This window comes from Melopsittacus undulatus, chromosome 3 (genome assembly GCF_012275295.1).
Source record: "Melopsittacus undulatus isolate bMelUnd1 chromosome 3, bMelUnd1.mat.Z, whole genome shotgun sequence".
NCBI lineage: Eukaryota > Metazoa > Chordata > Aves > Psittaciformes > Psittaculidae > Melopsittacus > Melopsittacus undulatus.
Window position 1 is genome coordinate 93,238,438 of NC_047529.1, and position 19,883 is coordinate 93,258,320.

The 19,883-nt window shown below is 39.2% G+C and overlaps 1 protein-coding gene across 4 annotated transcripts in view; it reads right to left on the reverse strand.

Moving 5' to 3' along the window:
- RGS7 (regulator of G protein signaling 7) overlaps positions 1-866 on the reverse strand; it is a 246,072-nt gene extending 245,206 nt beyond the window's left edge. For 2 of the 4 annotated variants that reach the window (XM_031046228.1, XM_034060468.1), the window contains exon 1: positions 763-840. In XM_031046228.1, the coding sequence (XP_030902088.1) occupies positions 763-840 (78 nt within the window). Of the gene's footprint in view, positions 1-762 lie in introns of all 4 variants that reach the window. The other 2 variants (XM_005146007.4, XM_031046229.2) reach the window with 2 other exon arrangements.
- Between the last annotated feature and the right edge of the window lie 19,017 nt (positions 867-19,883).

Below are 19,883 nucleotides of genomic sequence, written 5' to 3' on the forward strand. Positions count from 1 at the left end.
AGCCCCACTACTGGAGTTCAATATCTGGAAATTTGTATATTGATGCTATTAGAACAACTACATTAGAAATCCTTCCCAGGGAGAATCCCTGGAGTGCATGTGTTTTTTTTTAAGTTGTAGCAACTGCAGATAACTAATATCTTTAATCAGGTTTTCCCCTTATATGAAATAAGTTAATGCTTCCAATTTCCCTGCACTCTGAAAATCTTTGCTTAGACACAGAAATATGAAATACTGTATTATACAATTAATATGTAACTTTAGCATATAGGAATTCATTTTACAAATACATTTTACAAGCGAACACTTGAATACAGAACATGTTCCAGTCTCTGGCAGAACACTACCATAACATACCATGTGTATCAATGAAGAAAATGAATGAAATACATCACATATAGTTGGCTGAAAACTAACTGCTTCTGACACACATGTATCTTACCATTTAAAAACAACCAATCCAGCCATTTCTCAAAGCAAGAGTTATTTAGTAGTACCTGGGATACAGATCTACTTTGCACGTGGCATTTAAACTGTGTTAAGGCAGAACAAATACCAATAGACACAAAATACTCCTGATTAGTGGCAGGTGATCACTTTCTGAAATCAGACTGCTCTATTCAACAGAGCACAGAAGCAGTATCTATTCATTAAATTGAAGAGAAACAACAAAAATAATGGCCTCACTTGCTAGGCAAAAGAGCCCAAGATTTCACCATTTCCTGAAGGCCCTTTCTCAGCTTTTGAAACACAAAGGCTTACCTTTCTGTACACCAACATGTTTGGGGATTCATCAGCCACCCCATTGCTGCTTTGCCCATAATTATTTCCTTGTGCCATGTCCCACAGGTTTGATCCTCTTTTGAATGTCACACTGTAAAAGGTAAAAGTGGTTTCAGTGAAACATCATTTCAGGTCTCCTTCCTTCCCTGATAATTACTGGACCTGACTTTCTACCAATATACTATCAGAACTGGTGTATGCTCTTACTCCAACAGGTATTTACTTGGAGCAAAGCTGCTAATTCACTATTTACTGTCACTACTCTCTTTTGCCTGTAAATAATGAATGCAGTATGTTAATCTAATTTAGACACTAATGAATAGTCACTCAGAATGGCTCCCTAACATGCCACGAACAACCCCATCGTGAAGACTCCTCCTCACGAAGCACTCCTCCCTCCCCTGACCAGGCTTCTCCAGAGGACACCCTGCACCATCCAGACCACAACAGTTTTGGATGGGCTGGCTCAGCCCAGCACTGCGCATCCGGCAGTGCTCTCTCCTCAGGGCTCGGGCCATAGCAACTTTCACAGACCTCAAATGCACAAAAACCAAACCAGACGCTTTAAACTTCTTTTTAATTCTCCAGCACGTGCTTGCTCTCACACATATACCGGGGGAGGGAAGCAGGTGATGAGGCTCAAGGAAAAACAAGCCAGAAAATCTTTCCGGTTGCTTTCACCTAGTTTCGTCGTACTTCACTGCAAAACGCCGGCTCCGCCGCCAGCCCCGTCTTCTCCCCGCCCTCCCCCCGCTCACACGGGAGCAGCACCAAGCAAGAGCTCAGATCATGCAGTAGCTCCGGCTTTGCACGCAGGTGTAAGAATGCGCTCCATCTACAGACCACACCGGCGGCTGCGGAGAGCACGGAGGGATGAGCTCTACTTCAAGCACTTAGCTCTAAAGCCCTCCCCTGCCCCCAGACCTCTCCCGTGAGGGCTCCACTGCACACCGTCCACAGCGGCGGCTCTCCCTACCCTGCCCCTGCAGTGCCCGTCCGTGGGTGCCTTTCGGCACCAAATGACCGGCAGAACCCGCCGGGAGCCGGGCGCAGCGCCCGCGGCTTCAGCACCGCGGACAGCGGCAGCGCCGCAGGGGATGGCTGTCGGCGGGGCCCCGGCCTTCCCCCGCGGGCGGCACGGGGCGCGGAGGGGCGGCTCGTTTACCTCCTGGGCCAAGGTCACTGCGCAGTGGCCGCGGCTCCGTGCCTGCTTGTGCTGCTCCTGGCGCGCCCCGCGCGGTCCGTGTCAGCCGGCAGCGGGCGGAGGGACGCGGCGATCGCTCATCACACACACGCACACACACACGCACTGCGGGCTGAGGCGCCGGTGCCGCCGCCGAGGCTGCGGCTCCCCCTCGCTCTGCCGGAGCAGCGGCAGCTCAGCTCAGCTCCCTCCCCGCAATGGAGTGGCCGTCACGTGGGGGACGGGCACGTCAAAGGTGCTGCTGCCGCTGCTGTTGCTGCCGCTCTGCCACACAGCAGCAGCCCCCTCCTTCCTCCTGCTGCTCGGTGCGCTCGGCTTGCTTACCGAAAACAGCGGCCAAGAAACCTCAGCTGCCAGCAGATCTGGCAGCAGCCCCTGTAAATGAGATTAGGCAGCACTGGAGGGCTGGGCAGGAAGAGAATGTGGGCTAATGGGATAGGGGAAGAAGGGGCGGGGGGGGAGTTGGTGGTGAAGAGACACCGGGAAGGAAAGTGTGTCGCCGCCTTCTTACTCCTTTACTGACAGCAACGGGGAATCTGCCTATTCCTCTGCCTTATGCCGGACACTTGTATTTTGGGGTTTTTTTTCAGTAAGAACTAAAGAGAGCTTGTGCCGTGTTGGCACTGCAGATCTCTGAGCAGCAGAACGGAGAGAGCAGAGCGTGAGTCTGCTCTAGCCGAATAGGAAGGAGCCTTAAGGACATCTCAGGACACGCTCAGGACTGTTTTGCTATGTCCCTAACTTGTGAAGGCTTAGCATTGGCCAAGATAAAAGAAAAAGATGAGGTCCCTAAGTCTCTTTCATGACATGTGGACAAGAATGCTTTGATTTTACGTAAGGGCTGAAATGCCGAGAACTCAACAGCCTCAAGAATGCAAAAGAGACTTAACTGGTTAAGCTTTGGATTATTCTCATTTGAAAGTCTTTTTCTGGAAACAGTAGCTCTTACTACAAGGATGGTCTTGCAGAAGAACTCATCATCTCTTGTGCACTGTACCTTAAGTGCACTGGTAAAATTAAGCAATCCAGCATAGTGCTTTCCCCACATACTGCATCATCTCCACTCTTACCTTTCTTACATCTCAGAAACTCAAGCAAATCAACACTATCCTGATAGAAGTTTCCTGTTACCAACTACTTTTAACTACTCTTCCAAACTTTTTGGAGGCCTTCAGATACTTTAACAGAGAATGTGGTAATTTAGCTAAGGCAACATCTGGTAAACAACAAAATATAGGAGAAAGAACAGGGCTGATCTGTACTCCTTGGAGAGCTGAGGAAAGGAAGTCATCAGCTTGATAGTGGTCCTACAACAAACATCAGAGTAATGAAAGATGATCTCAAACATTAATAGGGATGTTCTTCAGACAGAAAAAATAGTAAAAACGTGGAGTGACACAACATACAGTAAGAATCAGCAATCCAGTTCAATGAGATAAAGGAGCTCCACAGCAGCAGACACCTGTCTTGACTTTTACAGAGGATAAAATAATTTAGTGTATCACAAGGAAAAGGCAATGTGGAAACAAAGGGTTTGGACAAGAAAGAAATCTGGAGTTTTGAGATGGAAGAGAGACCAACAGAAATGAAAGAATTCAATAGCACAAGAGGAAAGTGAAGAAATATCAGTAGTGAAAATAGTGGGCAGAAAAAAAAAGAAACTAAAAACCAAATACAGCTAAGACTTGTTCCCATTAAAATCCACTTGACATACAAAAGCATCTTCATGAGGCTAAGCAACAAAATGTGAATCAAAATAGTAATCTTCCAACAGACACTGTGATTGAGTCCAGTTCCTGTTGAGAAATGGGTACCAGCAATAAAGACCTCAGTCTATCACTTTCTCAGCTTTCACACTGACGTCCTAAATGAGCAGCACTGCAGCATTCAGATCTCACAGTGTTGGCTAAGCAGGACTGACAGCTGCACTGGAAGTCACGGGAAATGCCTCCAAATGTTAAGAAGCAACACCCTTGTGGTTATATGGCATCAAAATAAACTCAAAATCTTATGTATCAGACTGGTGTTCAAGCTTCTTTTTGAGAATAAAAGTGGGAACTGCATAAAATACACCCTAAATGCAATTTTACCCCAGAGGAAGGATAGGAGAAAAATAATTAAAAATATAATACCCAGATTCCTTCCCTTTGTTCTGCCAGCCAACACTTAACATAGTAATTGCATTAAAGGGCAGAAAAATCAAACATTAGCAAGTTTCCAATAAAGTCATACAGTTGTTTTCTTACTCAGCCTCATCTTGGTACTCATCCAAGTGAAAAACAAAAACCACCAAAAAAACAAACAAACAAAAAAAACCCAAAGAAAATGAAACTGTTGTGCAGCAATTCTTGGATTACATACATGTTGTACACAAGATGACTCCAATCTACCTATTTACTATAAACTATTCAGAAAATAGATTTTTGGCACAGGTTATGTGTCTTTGAAAAACTCCCCAAGAAACCTGTCTAATTTAGGCAGCAACATTTCCAAGCTTTTATTTTCTGAGAATCTCTTCAAAATTAAAGGCAGAGGTATCCCCAGCTGAGTTAGATTTTGGCTATACTGCCTCCAGTCTTGCTTTTGCTTTAACCAGTCTGATTAATTTTGCAAGTAAAGTGAAACACAGAATGCTTTACTAGTTAGGTGAGGTTTATGTATTTTCTTTGAAAATGACCAAATTTAATTATCATAAATGATCTTCTAAAGCAAGTATGTAGACAGACTTGGACCTCCTGAAGTCAATATGTGTTTGTCCAGTAACATCAAAAGGAACTATATTTCACACAGTCTTTAATCTCATCCTCAGAATCAGAGGAGTAACTCAAATATCCCAGGGATGTGTCTCATAACTACAGACTTGCTATTCTGAAGCACACTAAAATTTTTGCACTTCATTAGCATGTCCACTATCAAAATGAAATAGAAGCTCTAAATGCTAAAAGGGTTAAGCAGAAAACCATAAATAGCCCTTTTTGTCATTACTTTGTGGTGAAAGAGATGCCGGGCTTGACTATCTCCATAAAAGCAAGTTACAAAGAAAGAAATTTCTTCCAAACATATGTAACTGGATAATCTCATTCTACTACAGTTGGATATGTTTGTTCAATAACCTATAAAAGGCTTTAATTCATAAATTACTTACACATCTTTCCCATGTTGAGAGTCATCACTTATCTCATACACGAGCAGCATTAGCATCCCCAGAAACCATTGTCTGCCAGAAAAGGAATGGCCTGCTTCAAAATGCAAGGCAAAACTACTCATTAATAAAACAAAGAAGATGCGAAAGGCTGCCAAGGGGCAGCTTTATCTAACAAGGCAATAAAGTACACATAATTTTGCAATGTGGTAACTACATATTCTGTGTGTAGTTTGCACCATCAGTACAACTTAAGTATTCCACTAACATCATATGACATGGTACACATAGCACACAGGCATTTTTAACTCAAAATATTATGTCAGAACATATATGACAATCCATCTGGATGTGAAAGAGATCAGGAATTCTGTTGTCTGTCCTGCAGACCAATGCTGTAGCACTGTGTCAGTACACGACCTATATCTATCATTTTATCCCATCTTATGCCTAGACCAAATGTTCCTTGAAATAAAAATATGCTGTGCAAGCTCTTAGCACAGCATGATCTTGTTTCATGACCAAGTCTTTAAAACATTACTGCATTATAAACAAACACATTCAAATTTACTGAAAAATCAAACATTCTAGTTACCCAGGCTCTAAACACTAGCATGAGCTAATACTGTGCTACCTTAAAGTATAAAACACAGGCTTTTTTTTCCGCTAGCCTGGTTAAGCAGGTCTGTCTACTTTAACTGAACTGATATATTTGTGATCCTGCAGAACCACAAGTATTTCACTGCCAGGCTCTGAACTGGAAGCTAGTGATTCCAGGCCAAATTCTTGACCTTTCTTATGTGATTTGAACACCTGCTCCTTCAGGAGTGAATTGCAATCAATCCATTTAATGTAGGTCTTCAAATGTCATTCAGATGATTACAGATTACAGTATATATTTGTGAGAACTGAACACAGGACTGAAACTTCACTGCTTCTTTCATGGACCTTTAATTAAGCCCTAGGCATTTGGTTTGTCAAAAACTGAAACTGTAATTACCTTTGTCAATTTATGATGCTGAGGAGCAAAGCTACATGTACTCTGTTGGTTATAGCAAGAGTTAAAAAACCAATAAAAAGAGGGCTTTAAAAACAGAAAAGAAAGTGGTAACAAAAAAAAATCAGCCTATATTTAACAGGAAAAAACTCTGAACTAATAGAATAATAACAAGAAAAAAGCTAGTCATGGACAGACATATTACACAGGAATAGAAAATTATCATAAATAAGGAAAGCCCACATTTCCGTAATACTTTTTTTAAAGTACAGACATTATATATACACATAGACCATGTAGATCACTACAGTACAATCTGCATATATTTAAAACTTTAATGAAACCAATTTCAAACCCTACTGAAAATGCCGTTTATTGCTGTCACAGAAAATCCACAGGTACACAGAATTTGATTACAATATGGTGCCCCATTGCAGCTATCCATGAAAATTCTACAAAACAGAACCTTGTACTGCAGTCTTGACATCTAAGCCAGTTCTAATTATACCCAAAAGAGGGCAGTCTTTCTCAGTCAAAGAGGTTACATTAGCTCTCTGATAACACTAGTAGGGATCAACATTTTCATTCCACAGAAAGAACTACCACAACCAGCCATACACCCTCATTTCCTCAAAAAATTAAAGCATCTACAGAAATGAGACATATTACACTGTACTCCTTAAAAACTGCCTGGAAAACTCAGGATTAATGACTCCTGATCCTACATCTAAGTTGCCAACTAGAGAAATCAAACAAGCATGTAGGAATAGAACTAATCTCCAGAAAAAAAGGAAATAAGCTTTTAAGTCAAATTTGGATCTCATCATACCAGCATCCTTAACTCAAGCGAGATTTTGAGTCCTGGTCTCCCAACTGTCAAAACAGCTCCCGGGGAGGCTTTCCCATTTTGTGTAAAAACATTATTGACACAGAACAAACCTACATTCTGGGGAATGGCACACTTGGTTTCTGCTTCAGATAAGAATGTATTTGCTCTCAGCATCTCTTACCACTTGGTATTTATGACACTCTCCTCAGAGGCTAGTATTAGAGATCTCTAAGTTAATACACACATCTTCAGATATGTGTATGTCACACAGAAGTGTTCAACTACTGAGCAACTTTATATTAAGCAGAGAAAGAAAACAATGATTGTGGTTCTGTAAATTTGCCTGCAATTTTTTTAGTCCAAGCCATTAGCTTAATTCACACTGACAGTACTTTCGTGTTTGTAAGAACACACACACACAATAACCTGACCCATAGTATTTTGTTGTGTTTTTGTGGCTAAAACAACAAGACTCCAACAAATCAAGTAACTGGCCCTTCTCCATTAATCAAGGAACTCTCTCAGGCCTGATTCATAGAACTGCATTTGCTCAGATCAAAATAGAATAAGCCACTTAAGAATTAATTAGAAATAAGTTACTGATTTAGAATACTTTGGCACAAATGGACTAGAGTAAGGAGGACTCAGAAGCCCTACAAAGGGAGGGGGAAAAGTACACGATGTATGAGAATTCCATGGTTACAGACCAGAAGAGATTAATCCTTGAAATACAGCATAACAGAATTAATGGGAGACATCAAGCATTAGCTGGAGGAATAATTTGTGTGGCAAAGAATTAAGCTGAAACATAAAAATAACACGGCAGAAAAAAAAAAAACAAGGAAAAAAGAAGAGGCTCAGAAGAAATGCAGAAGGCACAGAATAAGACATTGGACTTGGTCATGGTTAGCAAGAGCAGTCTCACAAACTGCTGAAATGGTCTGGGGGAACTGGCAGATGCATTTAAGTTCATAATGAGACATTAAGGAGAAACTTGAGAAATTTTGAAAGTAAAAGTTGTCCCTTAGTGTATTGGACCTCCTCCTGTTTACACAAAGACAAAATTTCTAGAAGGTTCTGACAAACAGGTAAATACCAAAAGTAGAGTACACACTGAATTTTGTATGTTTTTGTCAGTCATTACAGGTGTTTTCTCATATTAGAAAAGAGATTTGTCTTTACTATATCTCTTTAACTGTAAACTAGGTTTACACATGTTACAAAAATGATCAAATCTGTGACAGCTATCAAGCCAGGAAATAGCACACCATTGTAGGTAGCCTGCAAGTGCTTAACTTGGCTATGCAAGCTATTACTGATACTCCCTTTGTTCAGTCCATCCAGCTATAAGGGTCGATGTGACTTAATCTCATTAATTCATTGAGCTGAATGTACTGGAGAAAAAGAGAGCTCAGCAGTTTAACTGGCTTCGTTCATGGTTTTTCTTTCCTTCCCTCACCTTCTATTTTAAAGTTCCCTCTATCATTCATGAATTCCCTGCCTCACATCCACGGATAATCTAATCAAACAGCTTTCTTCCCCCCAAGGTCACTTTGCTTTTCTAAAGGTTAAAATCAGACAGAATCAATTTCCTGATTATGTATCACAAACTGAAGCAATCTACATCCATTTATATACAAGTGCACACAACAGATACAGTTATTCTCTCTCGGAAAACAAATGGCATCTTCATACTTTTCAAACTCTACATAGCATTCAGGCTGGAAGGAGGGCTTTGGCTGGGTTTTTAAAATTAAATTCTCAGAAACTCAAGGGACTAAAAATTACAAAAATCAAATAAGCAAGTCTCTATGTTGACTGGAGATCTCCATTTAAGCAAAAAAAAAGGTAACAGAACCATAAAGTAGGAGTGTGGGTTGCATTGGTTTTGGTGTTTTTTTTTCAAACCACAGTATAAACTCAAGTACTTTCCAGAAGTCACTCCTTCCCACAACTCACCCCTTCCCACAAAGATTTTCCCTTCAGACTTCATGATTATTAGCAGACCTTCAACTTGTATACAATATCTCAAATATTAAAGGAAACTTCTAAACCTCCAAAGTGCAGATATGTAGTTCAAAACAATTAGCTGAGAAACAAATTATATTTATTAAAAACAAGCAACCAAAGAAAAACACCTCTTGGCTGTAATCTCTCACGAATCATAACAAGAGGTTAGGAAGAAGGGATTGAACAACAATAAATCTAGATGTTCAAAGCAGTCAGCCAGAACAGTTTAGACAGTCAAGAAAAGTATTACAAAACTTTGATATCAAACTTGCCTCAGCTGCAATATTTGGGAGCCATTGTGTAAGACACACATCTTTACTTAACTATATGGTAATATCAAGCTACTTTGAAAGCAAGAAAAACTAAGTAAACCTGACCTCGAGCTCATAGCCTGAAATAGCCAGGCAGTGAGGTAAAACAAGAAGGAAATTAAAAGATACAAGACATGTAGAAAATCTCATTTTGTGTACTCTCCTTCCAAAATGTCACATCTTTGTTACTGTGCACAGTGTCATTCTCTAGTTAATGTAAAGAACTGCTAAACACAAGGATGTATGTGGCTGGCTTTGTCACCAGCTTCTACTGCAGTACTAGAAGCAGACAGTGAATCCCGATGAGGTATCTGACAGCTAAAATACTTAGCATCAGAAAAAGTTTTTTCCCCCTAATATAGCAATGGTTTAAACCTCATTTTTTGCAAGAGAATGGAGGAAAAAAAAAGAGCACTAAAATAAACTGAAGCTAAAGAATGCACAGCTCTGCTGTGCCTAGATAGGGAACTAAAATTTTATGCAAGGGAATCTGGCATCCAGCATGAGATTTGCACAATATAAAGACTGGGAGGAGAGAAAGCTACTTAGTCATGGGCCTTTGGATAATAGGAGAGAGGTGGATACAAGTGAATAAAGAGGTCATGATCATCAAGCAGGAAGGTAGCATGAATATATCCAGACTGAAAAATATTCCACAGTGGGGGAGGACAGTACTACTTATTTAATAGGGAAACAGACTGAAATAAGATTTGACAATTTCAATGACTCTGTATGCCAAATGAAACTTGTGCAGCTGCCAATGGCAAAGGAAGAGGATGGACTAGGATGAGAGAGAGGGAGCAAGGAGGATAATACAGAAAGCAAAGATTGATCCCATTTTCTCTACAAATCGGTTAGACTATCAGGATAAAATTAACAAAAGAAAAACTAAATCCAGTGATATATAAGGAAAAAAAATCTGAGCACTATAGAAAAGAAGACTGCACTTAGCTTTTCATCTCAGCAAAGAAAAGAAAATTAAGGTAAGGTTCACGGAGTCATGAGGAACCAAAATACTTGGAGACAGGACAAAAAGCAAAGAGCATTACAAGTACAGAGCAAAAAGAGTCCACTATTGATTAGCAGACAATGAGTCTTTAAAATTAATTGGTACCATCTACTTCCTGACTATAAAAATGAGGGACCAAGTTCTGAACAAGTTTTAGACAGGGAGAGCATGGCTTTGTATCTACAAAAAAGTTTAGCTAATAAAGAACAAGGCTTGTTGCAAAACATAGAAAGCTAATTTATTAGTCTAAGCCATAATAGTTTTCAGGGATTTCTCTAAAGACACAAAAGGCCACAATAGGGACTGTAATAACCTAAGTAAATGGCTTATATGTGGTAGAGGGAACTAAAATTTACAGTCACAAACTCATCATGATGTTCATAGTTCTTTCACACTCTTTCCTATGCAGCATTTGCTCATCTGATAGTGCCACAGGATCCTAACACAAAGGTTTTCTAACTTCTGTGTTTGGCCTCATGGTATTACTTGTTCTACATTCATGACTGTGGCTATGTAATATATGCAACAGATAATTTTATGGCACTAAAATGCAGTTATATCTAGCATATATTCATAAGAAAAAGTGGTTTTATATTGGCTTAGATTGTTCCATACAATTTGGTAGTGGAATAATAAACAGAAGGAAAATCTGCATTTAGCTTACTTAGCTCACCTTAGAGCTCACCTAGCAAAAAGCAACACTCAAGACACTTCCACTGATCAGAAGTGACCAATGGCTAGGCCCATAGATTCAGCCACAGCTTTTCTCAGTTGACTTCATGTTTCATTTCTTCGTTGTTCAGAGAAGATAGCTATGGCCGTATTACCATTTCAGTTCTTGTGAGTGGAAGTACTTTTCATTCTCCTAAAAAAAAAATAAAATTGAACTTTGCAAAGACATTAAGAGGAAGGACCCTGAAATATGGAATCAACCTTACAATATAGGCTGATAATATCTTGCAAAACAACAATCACTTTCACAATAAGATTCATCAGGCATGAGACTCCCATATAGGAAGCAAATTGCAGATATGGAATTGTAGGCACATCCCTGCCTAACAACTTCTTTTAGCCAGTTAAATGTCACTTTAGTTTGGTGAAGCATGTCCCAGTATATTGTTGCTAACACTGCAGCAATAAATAAATGAATGCCTCTATCATTTTGCTAGTCACAATACAGCTTTCAATTGTCCTCCTCACCCTCATCTCTGAAGGTACACCCAATATCCCAATAATCTGTATGCAGGCACCTGTGACAATGGAAGGCCAGCACTCATTAATTAGAGCAGGAAGAGGATAAAGTCATGAGCTTGAACAGATGATGGGCAATTTAACAGCAACATGAAAATGTTTCAATTCTAAATGTTACCAAGTAATAATGCTGTCACCACAGGATACTAGTGCTGCATCCACAATAGGCCTCTTCAGTCTAGCTCTCCATTAAACTACACAGTGCTTGGACAATGCTACCTATATACCCTCTTCATGCCAGCCATTCAGAAGGAAAAGAAGTCACACTTCCTCCTTCTCATACAAAATGCTGATTCCTGCTTCCTGCAGTCTGCAGAAAAGCAAAGAATTGCCACCCAGTAGTGCAGTCCATGAGTGCAGAGAGGAGACTGCTTTGAGACAATGATTATATATGTCAAAGCAGACAAACTTAAGCAGTATTCATGCTGGAACAAATCCTCTAAAAAGAAGTCCTACAACTCTAGAGAAACGAGATACAATCTGCATCAAAAGCTTCACAAAGTAACAGAAAGGGCCACCTCACAGGCCCTTCCTTCTTCCTCAAACCACCACTGCTCTACATCCTAGAAGAATGCTGTCTCGGTATTTACCGATATCAAATATTCATAGGTTCATCTATCAGCACAAGGAACTGAGTTTTGCTATTTCAACATATCCTTTCTTCAGTATTCCAAGATGCTTCTTTGCCCAGCTCCCCTGCCAAAAAAGACATTATTAATTTATTTTCATAGTGGAAGCCAAGTAGCTATAAAACATCTGTAACCCATCCTTGCAGAAACTATCTCAAAAAAAAAACCAAACCATAATTAAAAGGCAAGAAATCAGGTATGATCTTCAAAAGTTCCAATAAGCCATTTATAAGGTGGTATCTCTTCCCTTTAAAAATAAATAAATAACCACTTAAACAATGCAACACTGATGTCTGAGCCCAATATATAGCATCTCCACCAATAAGGGAACCTGAGCACACTGTCTGACAAAGTCCAGCTGGCTTCACTTAATGTTGATAAACTACTTCTGCAGATTTTCTTGGAATGGTATCTTAACAGACTGGAAACAAATGTAAAACGTAAGCAGCAAAAAGTAGTATGGAAAAAGGAGCTTTCTGGGGCATCACAAGTGGGACATAATGCATGTTTAATTTTTCTTTTTTTCAGATCTTCAACTTCTAAAACTTCTGTTTAATTAAAAAAAACATATTTACATTATTCTCAGGTTAATGTTGCTATAGTCAACAAATGTTGTGATTTCTAATTATTATCAGTTTTAACGGCATTACTTTAGTATTTCACTTCTGTAAATTAAATTAGATGACTTGGAAAAAAATAACCAAGCATCTCCACCATTCATTAATACATTCATTCAGCAAATGCCATTTAATGCACCAGCTCTGGGCACCAATCTTATATGGCTCTTATTACCTATACCAGCGTGATGTTATACAAGTGTTTGGGTCCAGGATCTTGTTTGGCTGTGTGCTGTTCTAAAGAAAGGATTTCACTTTCTGAAATTGCCAGAGGCTATAGCACAAACACTTCTTTCAGGAAGGCAAGGTGGGAAAGAATTCCTTCCTATTTGTTCTGCTGTACTGCAACTAAGATACAGCCACAAGAACCAGATAAACTATAGTTTATCTTCCTGATTTATTTCTCAAAGTGATGGGGAAAAGCTCAAAAGCAGTCATGATTACCAGAGAAACATGTCCATTACAGAGCCTGGGAGGGCTCTAACTACAAGTTATGATGCTGGCAGCATGAGTCAGTTCTGGGTTGCCGAGAAACTACACTCTCCTGTGTTGTTTTCTGTCATTAGGAATACACTGCCTTCAGAAAGAGAGACACTAACTGACCTGGAAAACTCATTTCTTGTGTAGTGAATTCAAAGTCCAATGTGCTCACTGGGGCTTGAATTTCACCCTTCAGTTACAGCACTGAGACAGCAATGAACCTTTCCTTCCTCTACCTAGTTTTCTTTCTCTCAAATCTGCACTATTTTTCAATACTTTACATATTGATGTAAACCAGGCAGGAGCTCAGAGCACCAGCACAGGGCTCCAGGCAAAGCTCAGCTTCCCAAAAAAAGAAAAATCCAGAAACTTTTCTCAGGACAGCAACAGCTTCCCAGCTTGTAACAGCGAGAGACCTGAGAAGTCAGGACAGTCCTGGTAATTCCAGAGCTTTCAAAATCCCATCTACATGCAAAGACCTTAGAAATCACAGCTCCTTGATGTATACCAAGGAGAAGGAGCATATCCTGACCCTGAAAAATTGCATCTGACAAGGCGTCTTTGAAATCCCATCCCAACAGCATCCTAAGAACCCAGGGAGCTTGTTTCTGACACAGAACACAACAGAGACACTTAATACGAATACACGAGATAAGTACAGGAGAGAAGTGCAATAGCCCTGGGTCACAAACAGAATCAAAGACAGACTTGGTATGTTACTTTATGAATAGCACCAAGACAGACATTCAGGAATAAGCAGCAAAATAAGGACAGACATTTGGAGGAAAATAAGAAACCTGAGAAACTTGCAGGTATAACACAAGGAGATGAAGGACTGGAGACAAACTTAGAACCATGAGTTTAAAGGAGAGAGACAGTAGTAAGAAAACTTTCTGACCCATAGTTAGTCAAGCACTGTTAGATCAAAAACAGAATAAAAAGACAAAATGTATTGCTCAAGAGGGAGGTTTCAGCATGCAGAAAGGCATTTCTCTCTGAAGACATTAATTTGTTAAAAAAGCTAGGTGTGGTATTCCTAGGATTACAGAAGTATGTTTTACATGGGAGAAAGAAACTAGAAAGAAGGGCTTGTAAAAGACTCAAATACAGGAACAGATAAGCAATTTCATATGGAAGATGTATTATTTCTGAAGCTAAAAACTGCACTTGCTTTATATTTTGAGACACATAACATGTAAGGCAAGGGCTTTTATACATTCCACAAACTATCTAGATCTGGATTTTATGCAGGCTGTCAGGAAAACAGATTTTCTGCATTAAAATAACTATGAGCTTTTCAAAAATCAGTGTTTAATACAAAACCTATTTTATGATTAGTAAGCACTGTTCCAGCAACAGGTGAGTGTTTAGGAAAAGGATGTTTCTTATTTTAATCTAACAATTCTCTTTGTTAATTAATTAATTATGGACTTTTAAATAAGATTTAAAAGTAGGTCCTGACACTGACTAAATTCAAGTGCAGATAATTAGTGTACTTTGCAGGGAGAACCAGAAGTCCAAGGAATATCTCATTTTCTGGTACTTCTGAACACTAATCAGCACCTGAGTATCAGTGCCAGGTAAAGGTGCTTTGATACATAGTTACTTTTCAAGTTGTTTCAGCAACTTCACGCAAAATTTCCCTTGACATCCCTGAGCTTTAAGAGTTCAAAAGCTACAGATAACCTTCCATTCTCTATTTGCTAACCAAGTGGCTTTAAGAAAATAAAAAAAAAAAAATAAATTAAAAAAAAAAGTGTTTCATGGCCATTGTTATTCTGGGAGAACTCAAACCTTAACCACGTTTGTTTCCTCCAGCATTTGCATACTGCTACAGACTCAAGATATAAGCCATCTCCAGAAGCAAGGTGCTTCTGCTGAGACTTCCATTGCTGAAAATAATTCCAATTTTTGTTATACTCACATCTTTTAAGAACTCAGTCCTATCACCAAGTCCTTCTCCTACTGGGCTGCAGAACTGTGTTTCTATAAGAAATTAAAGAAGCCATTCTTCATTCACTTACTATGAGGAAGTGTGGCACAAAAGTTTGCATCCATATGGCAAACCTGCCCTCCCTCAAAACAAGGAGAATTTCTTCCCTGCTGCCTACTGGAAATGATTGTTGGCCCACGCTATCCATCACAAGGCATTGTCAGGAAGAGCAATGATTGCTTCAGGTAAAAATCACACCAGGAAACTCACTGAATACAGAATCACGGCACAGTGCTGAAACACCACTCCTAGCCCTGCTAAGTTTCCTAACGCAGATGTAGTCACAAGGCCTAAACTGGTTATTGCTCCCTCCCCCGTATTGTTCCATTTAGTGCACAAGGAGAAATAAAACCACATCACGTAGGCTGTCTGAACAACTGACTTGTGGTCCTATAAGCAAGGTCTTTTTGAAAAAGACTGTGCTCTCAACTTTTTCTGAGTTCTCCCTTAGAGTGATATCATCTCTTGCATAGCAGTACAGAAGTAACAAGGTTTAAGATAACAGCTTCTTTATTCATTAAAGTTACTGTGAATATTCTACTTAGAATTATTTTCAGACTATCCTATTAAAAATGCATTCAAAATGTGTGACTCCTTCCCACTCCTTTAAAAAAAAGATGGGGGGGAGAAAGAAGCTGAACTAGAACATTTTGCAAAAAATAACACATCTAGTAATGAAAATTCACAAAGCCAAGAGCTACACACTTTAAATAACCATTTGAGTTTAGTACGGATACTTCCTCATTTCCAAATTTAAGGAGGTATCCCTCCTACCGATTGTATGGCAAGCACTACAACCTACCTCTCTAGAACTATATGTGCTCTGTGTCTTGTCAAAATACTTCTTGGTTGTTTTTGTTGCAAGAATTACTTGTTTTGGATGATAATTTCTCCTTTCCTTGAACCCAGACCCAGTTCTGCTTCAGCTAAATTCTAATGTGTTAGAAAAACTCCTGACTTCTACATCATGATATAATTGTACTGACAAGATTCACTTGCCACGTTAAAACATACAATGCTAAATAAGCAAGCATACAAAAGGCTGGTAATATCATCTGTTAAAGCTAACACTTCTCTTAAAAGTGCTGAAGTTGCTTAGAGTTCTACCAAAAACTCCTGGGCTAGATTTATTCCCTCAAAAGGTGATGGTCTAAGGCCGATTTGTCCTGAAGTCCTCACCAAGATGGTGAAGGCTGCTGTAGTCAGACATTACTCTGCATTTGCTAGTTTGAATTGTTGTGAGCAAAGCTGGAGGCCAGAGTTCCCACATGAAGGTTCCACAAGAGACATATCTGGATGGAGGGCAAAGACCTTCCCCCCCGGAAAGGCTAATTCAAAAGCCCGAAGGGGTTTGAAGGTGTAAATGACACTAGAAGTCTCTGGACCTAACGAAAGGACACAAACTGAGAATCCAAGGCAGTAGACACTGGAACAGGAAAATAAGCTAGAAGGAAAGTGAGAGCTGGTGTGTAGGCACAGAGACAGATTGTACATGGATCTGAAGGAGGACAGATACTGTTTAAGCTGCTAAGTAATCCTGAAGTCACTTGTCCACAGAGGTACCTTTCTCAGCTGTACCATCAATTTAGGCATATTGATTAAATACAAGTCTAAGAACAAGGGTGACTTTCTAATGATTGGACAGTTTGGGTTAAGAAGCAAAGTTTTCAATCTGTTGCAGAATCCTACACCTCATTCCAGTGTACTTTGGTGGTGGACAGCATCCTGCATTTCCCAGTGAGTTCTCAGCTCACAAGCTGAAGAGGATGGGAGAGAGATTTTAAAAAAACAAAACAAAACAAACAAAAAAAAAGGAAAAAATGCTACAGAACTATTTATATGCAGAAAAAATATTTTCTTCCTGGAAAAAAAATGTAAAGTTTAAAGGCTGCCTTCCCCCTGAATGGGAAAAGCTGCTTTATTATATACCATATATCATTGAAGTAAAAATTAAAGACTCACAAAAGTCTTAGAGTTACTTATATGCACAATCAAAACATATCAGGTAGGCTTTGCTATTCCAGAGATTTGGCTGGAAACTAACACCAAATTATTTACTTGTTAGGGATTCTTCATATCACTTCTACATATATTCAGAACTGGCCACATCTATAAATAAATAGATAGGAGTGGGTTGGGACTATGGGGAAGAAAGTATAAGGTTTTCTTTATGGATTGGCAGTCTGAACTAGAACAGCTCAAACTTTTTAGTACCCAAAACCACATTTCCCCCCCCCTCTTAAGTACAACCTCTAAATACAAAGCCTTTAGTCAGTAAAACTTTGTCAGAACCTAACAGTGCACTAACCTTGCTCAAGATCTTCCTTCCACCACCATCCCTGGACCCTTCATTTTTACTTATTCTAAAGGAGTAAATTTAGCTTATATCATAAACTGAATTGCTTAACACTACCAGTCCCCTGGTAATGGTTCTGTGGTAAAGCTAACACACAGTTGCTATAGCCTTCCTCCTACTGCTCCTAAGCAAAATTCTTTACACGCCTCTCTCGTTCTATCTGGGATCTTCTACAGAAATTAGGGTTGTCACTTTTTCTTTTTTTTATTATTAATTACCTGCTAAGATCACAGGTCAGAGCTAAGATTAATTCACAAAGTAGCACTCCTGAGTTCAGTGAGATTCATTACTAAAACTATCCCCAAGAGGTCATATTTAAGAACTCCAGTTTAATAAGCATAATTTGAAGAAAGTCTCACAGCTGACTAAGAACAGAGGAACTACACTACTAACTAGGAGGATAAAAATCTGTGAAAATGTCATGGAAGAGAAGATTCTCATAGAAAACCTTCTCTTTCACCAGGTTATTTGACTGCAGGTATTTCTACCCAGTTATAATACAACAGTATCTATAAAATGTTTTAAACTAAGTGGGAAACATAGGCAATAGGCACTACCATCTTAAAGTTTCTGGGACAGAATTATCAGTGCCATGCCATGCAAGACGCAAGGAAGGAATTTGTCACACCTAATGATTCACTGCAAGAATATATGAAAGACACAGAGAAACAAAGTATTCCTGTCATCTATCATTTTATGTCAGTTACATTTTGGTGGACTCATTTGCTACAGGTTTTTTGGAGGTACCTAGTTCTTCTCATTAGGTACAGGGCGAAGCTAGAGAGCTAGCTTAGGCTAGACAATTACAACATCTAATTTTTGGACAGCAAACATTCTGTAAGATAAACCCAGGCCACTTTTGTTCAATTCTACACTTCCTAAGTATTTCTAAGCCCTTTCTAAAGCAAGGGCATGCTGACAGCCACTCAGTTCTCAAATCCTCCTAAAGTCAGCTGGTATAGTTCTGCACTATTGATTTAGATACCACTACTGTCTACACACAAAACCTTGCTATCCTGTATTATCTTGTTCCAAAAAGAGAACAGAAATATTATTGTGGTGAATCATATTTTGTGTTGATAAACCAGACTAATTTTAGCTTTTCTTTACCTACAGAAGTTTAAACTTTAAAAGGTATTCTGCAAAAGTTGAAAGAATGAAAGCTTAAGTTTACATGGGAACAGAGTCAAGTAGTTCATGAAATTCAATACTTCATAAAATTCTTTGTTACAGATTAACCTCTAAAAGCTAGTAAATTAAGCCTGTAAGACATTAGTCTTCCCCCACCCCATCCCTCACAGTATCTCCCTCTCTATTGCTATTAATCTTTAACTCAGTATGCCTTTCAGATAGAGTGATCTAGGCCTTTTGGGAACAGAAGTTGGAAATGACATTCAAATCAAACTGACTCTCACATGGAATTGTTAATACTGACCCAAAATCTTTTCATGATACCTCAAAAAAAAACCAAAACAAAAAAGGAAAAAACCGCAAACTTCTAGCATTTTTTTTTTTCACTCTCCAATCATTTTCTTTGAACCAATTTAAAACAGCCAAGCTTAACTGGATTTCCTTCAATGTTATATGCCTCTGTATTTAAGCAAAAAGCACCACGGACAAACAGTAATTCATGTCATAATTGTTGTTTGGACTTTCAGGGAATTACAGTAGCAACATCACATAAGCTGATACTTAATCAAAGATATATTATGATGTACACAGAGTAGCTTTTTAAAAAAGTAAAAATCAATGCAATCAGAAATCATTGGGAAGACTGACAATATTTTGCCTCTCACTGTTGCTCACATTTGTCTCCTAGATATTCATCCTCCTTCCCCTCCCCCACCTATAGCAAAATATTTACCTTTAGAAAATAAGGAACCCTTCAGAGCAGGCTTATTGGATGTGCTTTTGCTGCACAATAGTGTGTTCCACTGTATAAGTAAATATTATCTCAAAGTAAACACCTCACACAAATGTACTGACTGTATTTCACTTCTGCATTATGATTTGTTCTGAACATGGAGGCCCATTTGCTGCCTCCTCTACAGGGATTACACTGCAACTGAGGCCAGACTTAGCACTCACCATCCCCCAGTCTGCCATTAGCCTTCCTTATTTCTCATATCTAAATGATCAAAAGTGGAGAAGAATGTCAGAGTAAGCAAATCTATCACATGCACAACCCACCCTACACTAACATATCCGGCTTAATTTATATTAAAAGCCTTCATAGTTCAAGAATCAGATTACATTTCAGTTCTGAACTTCC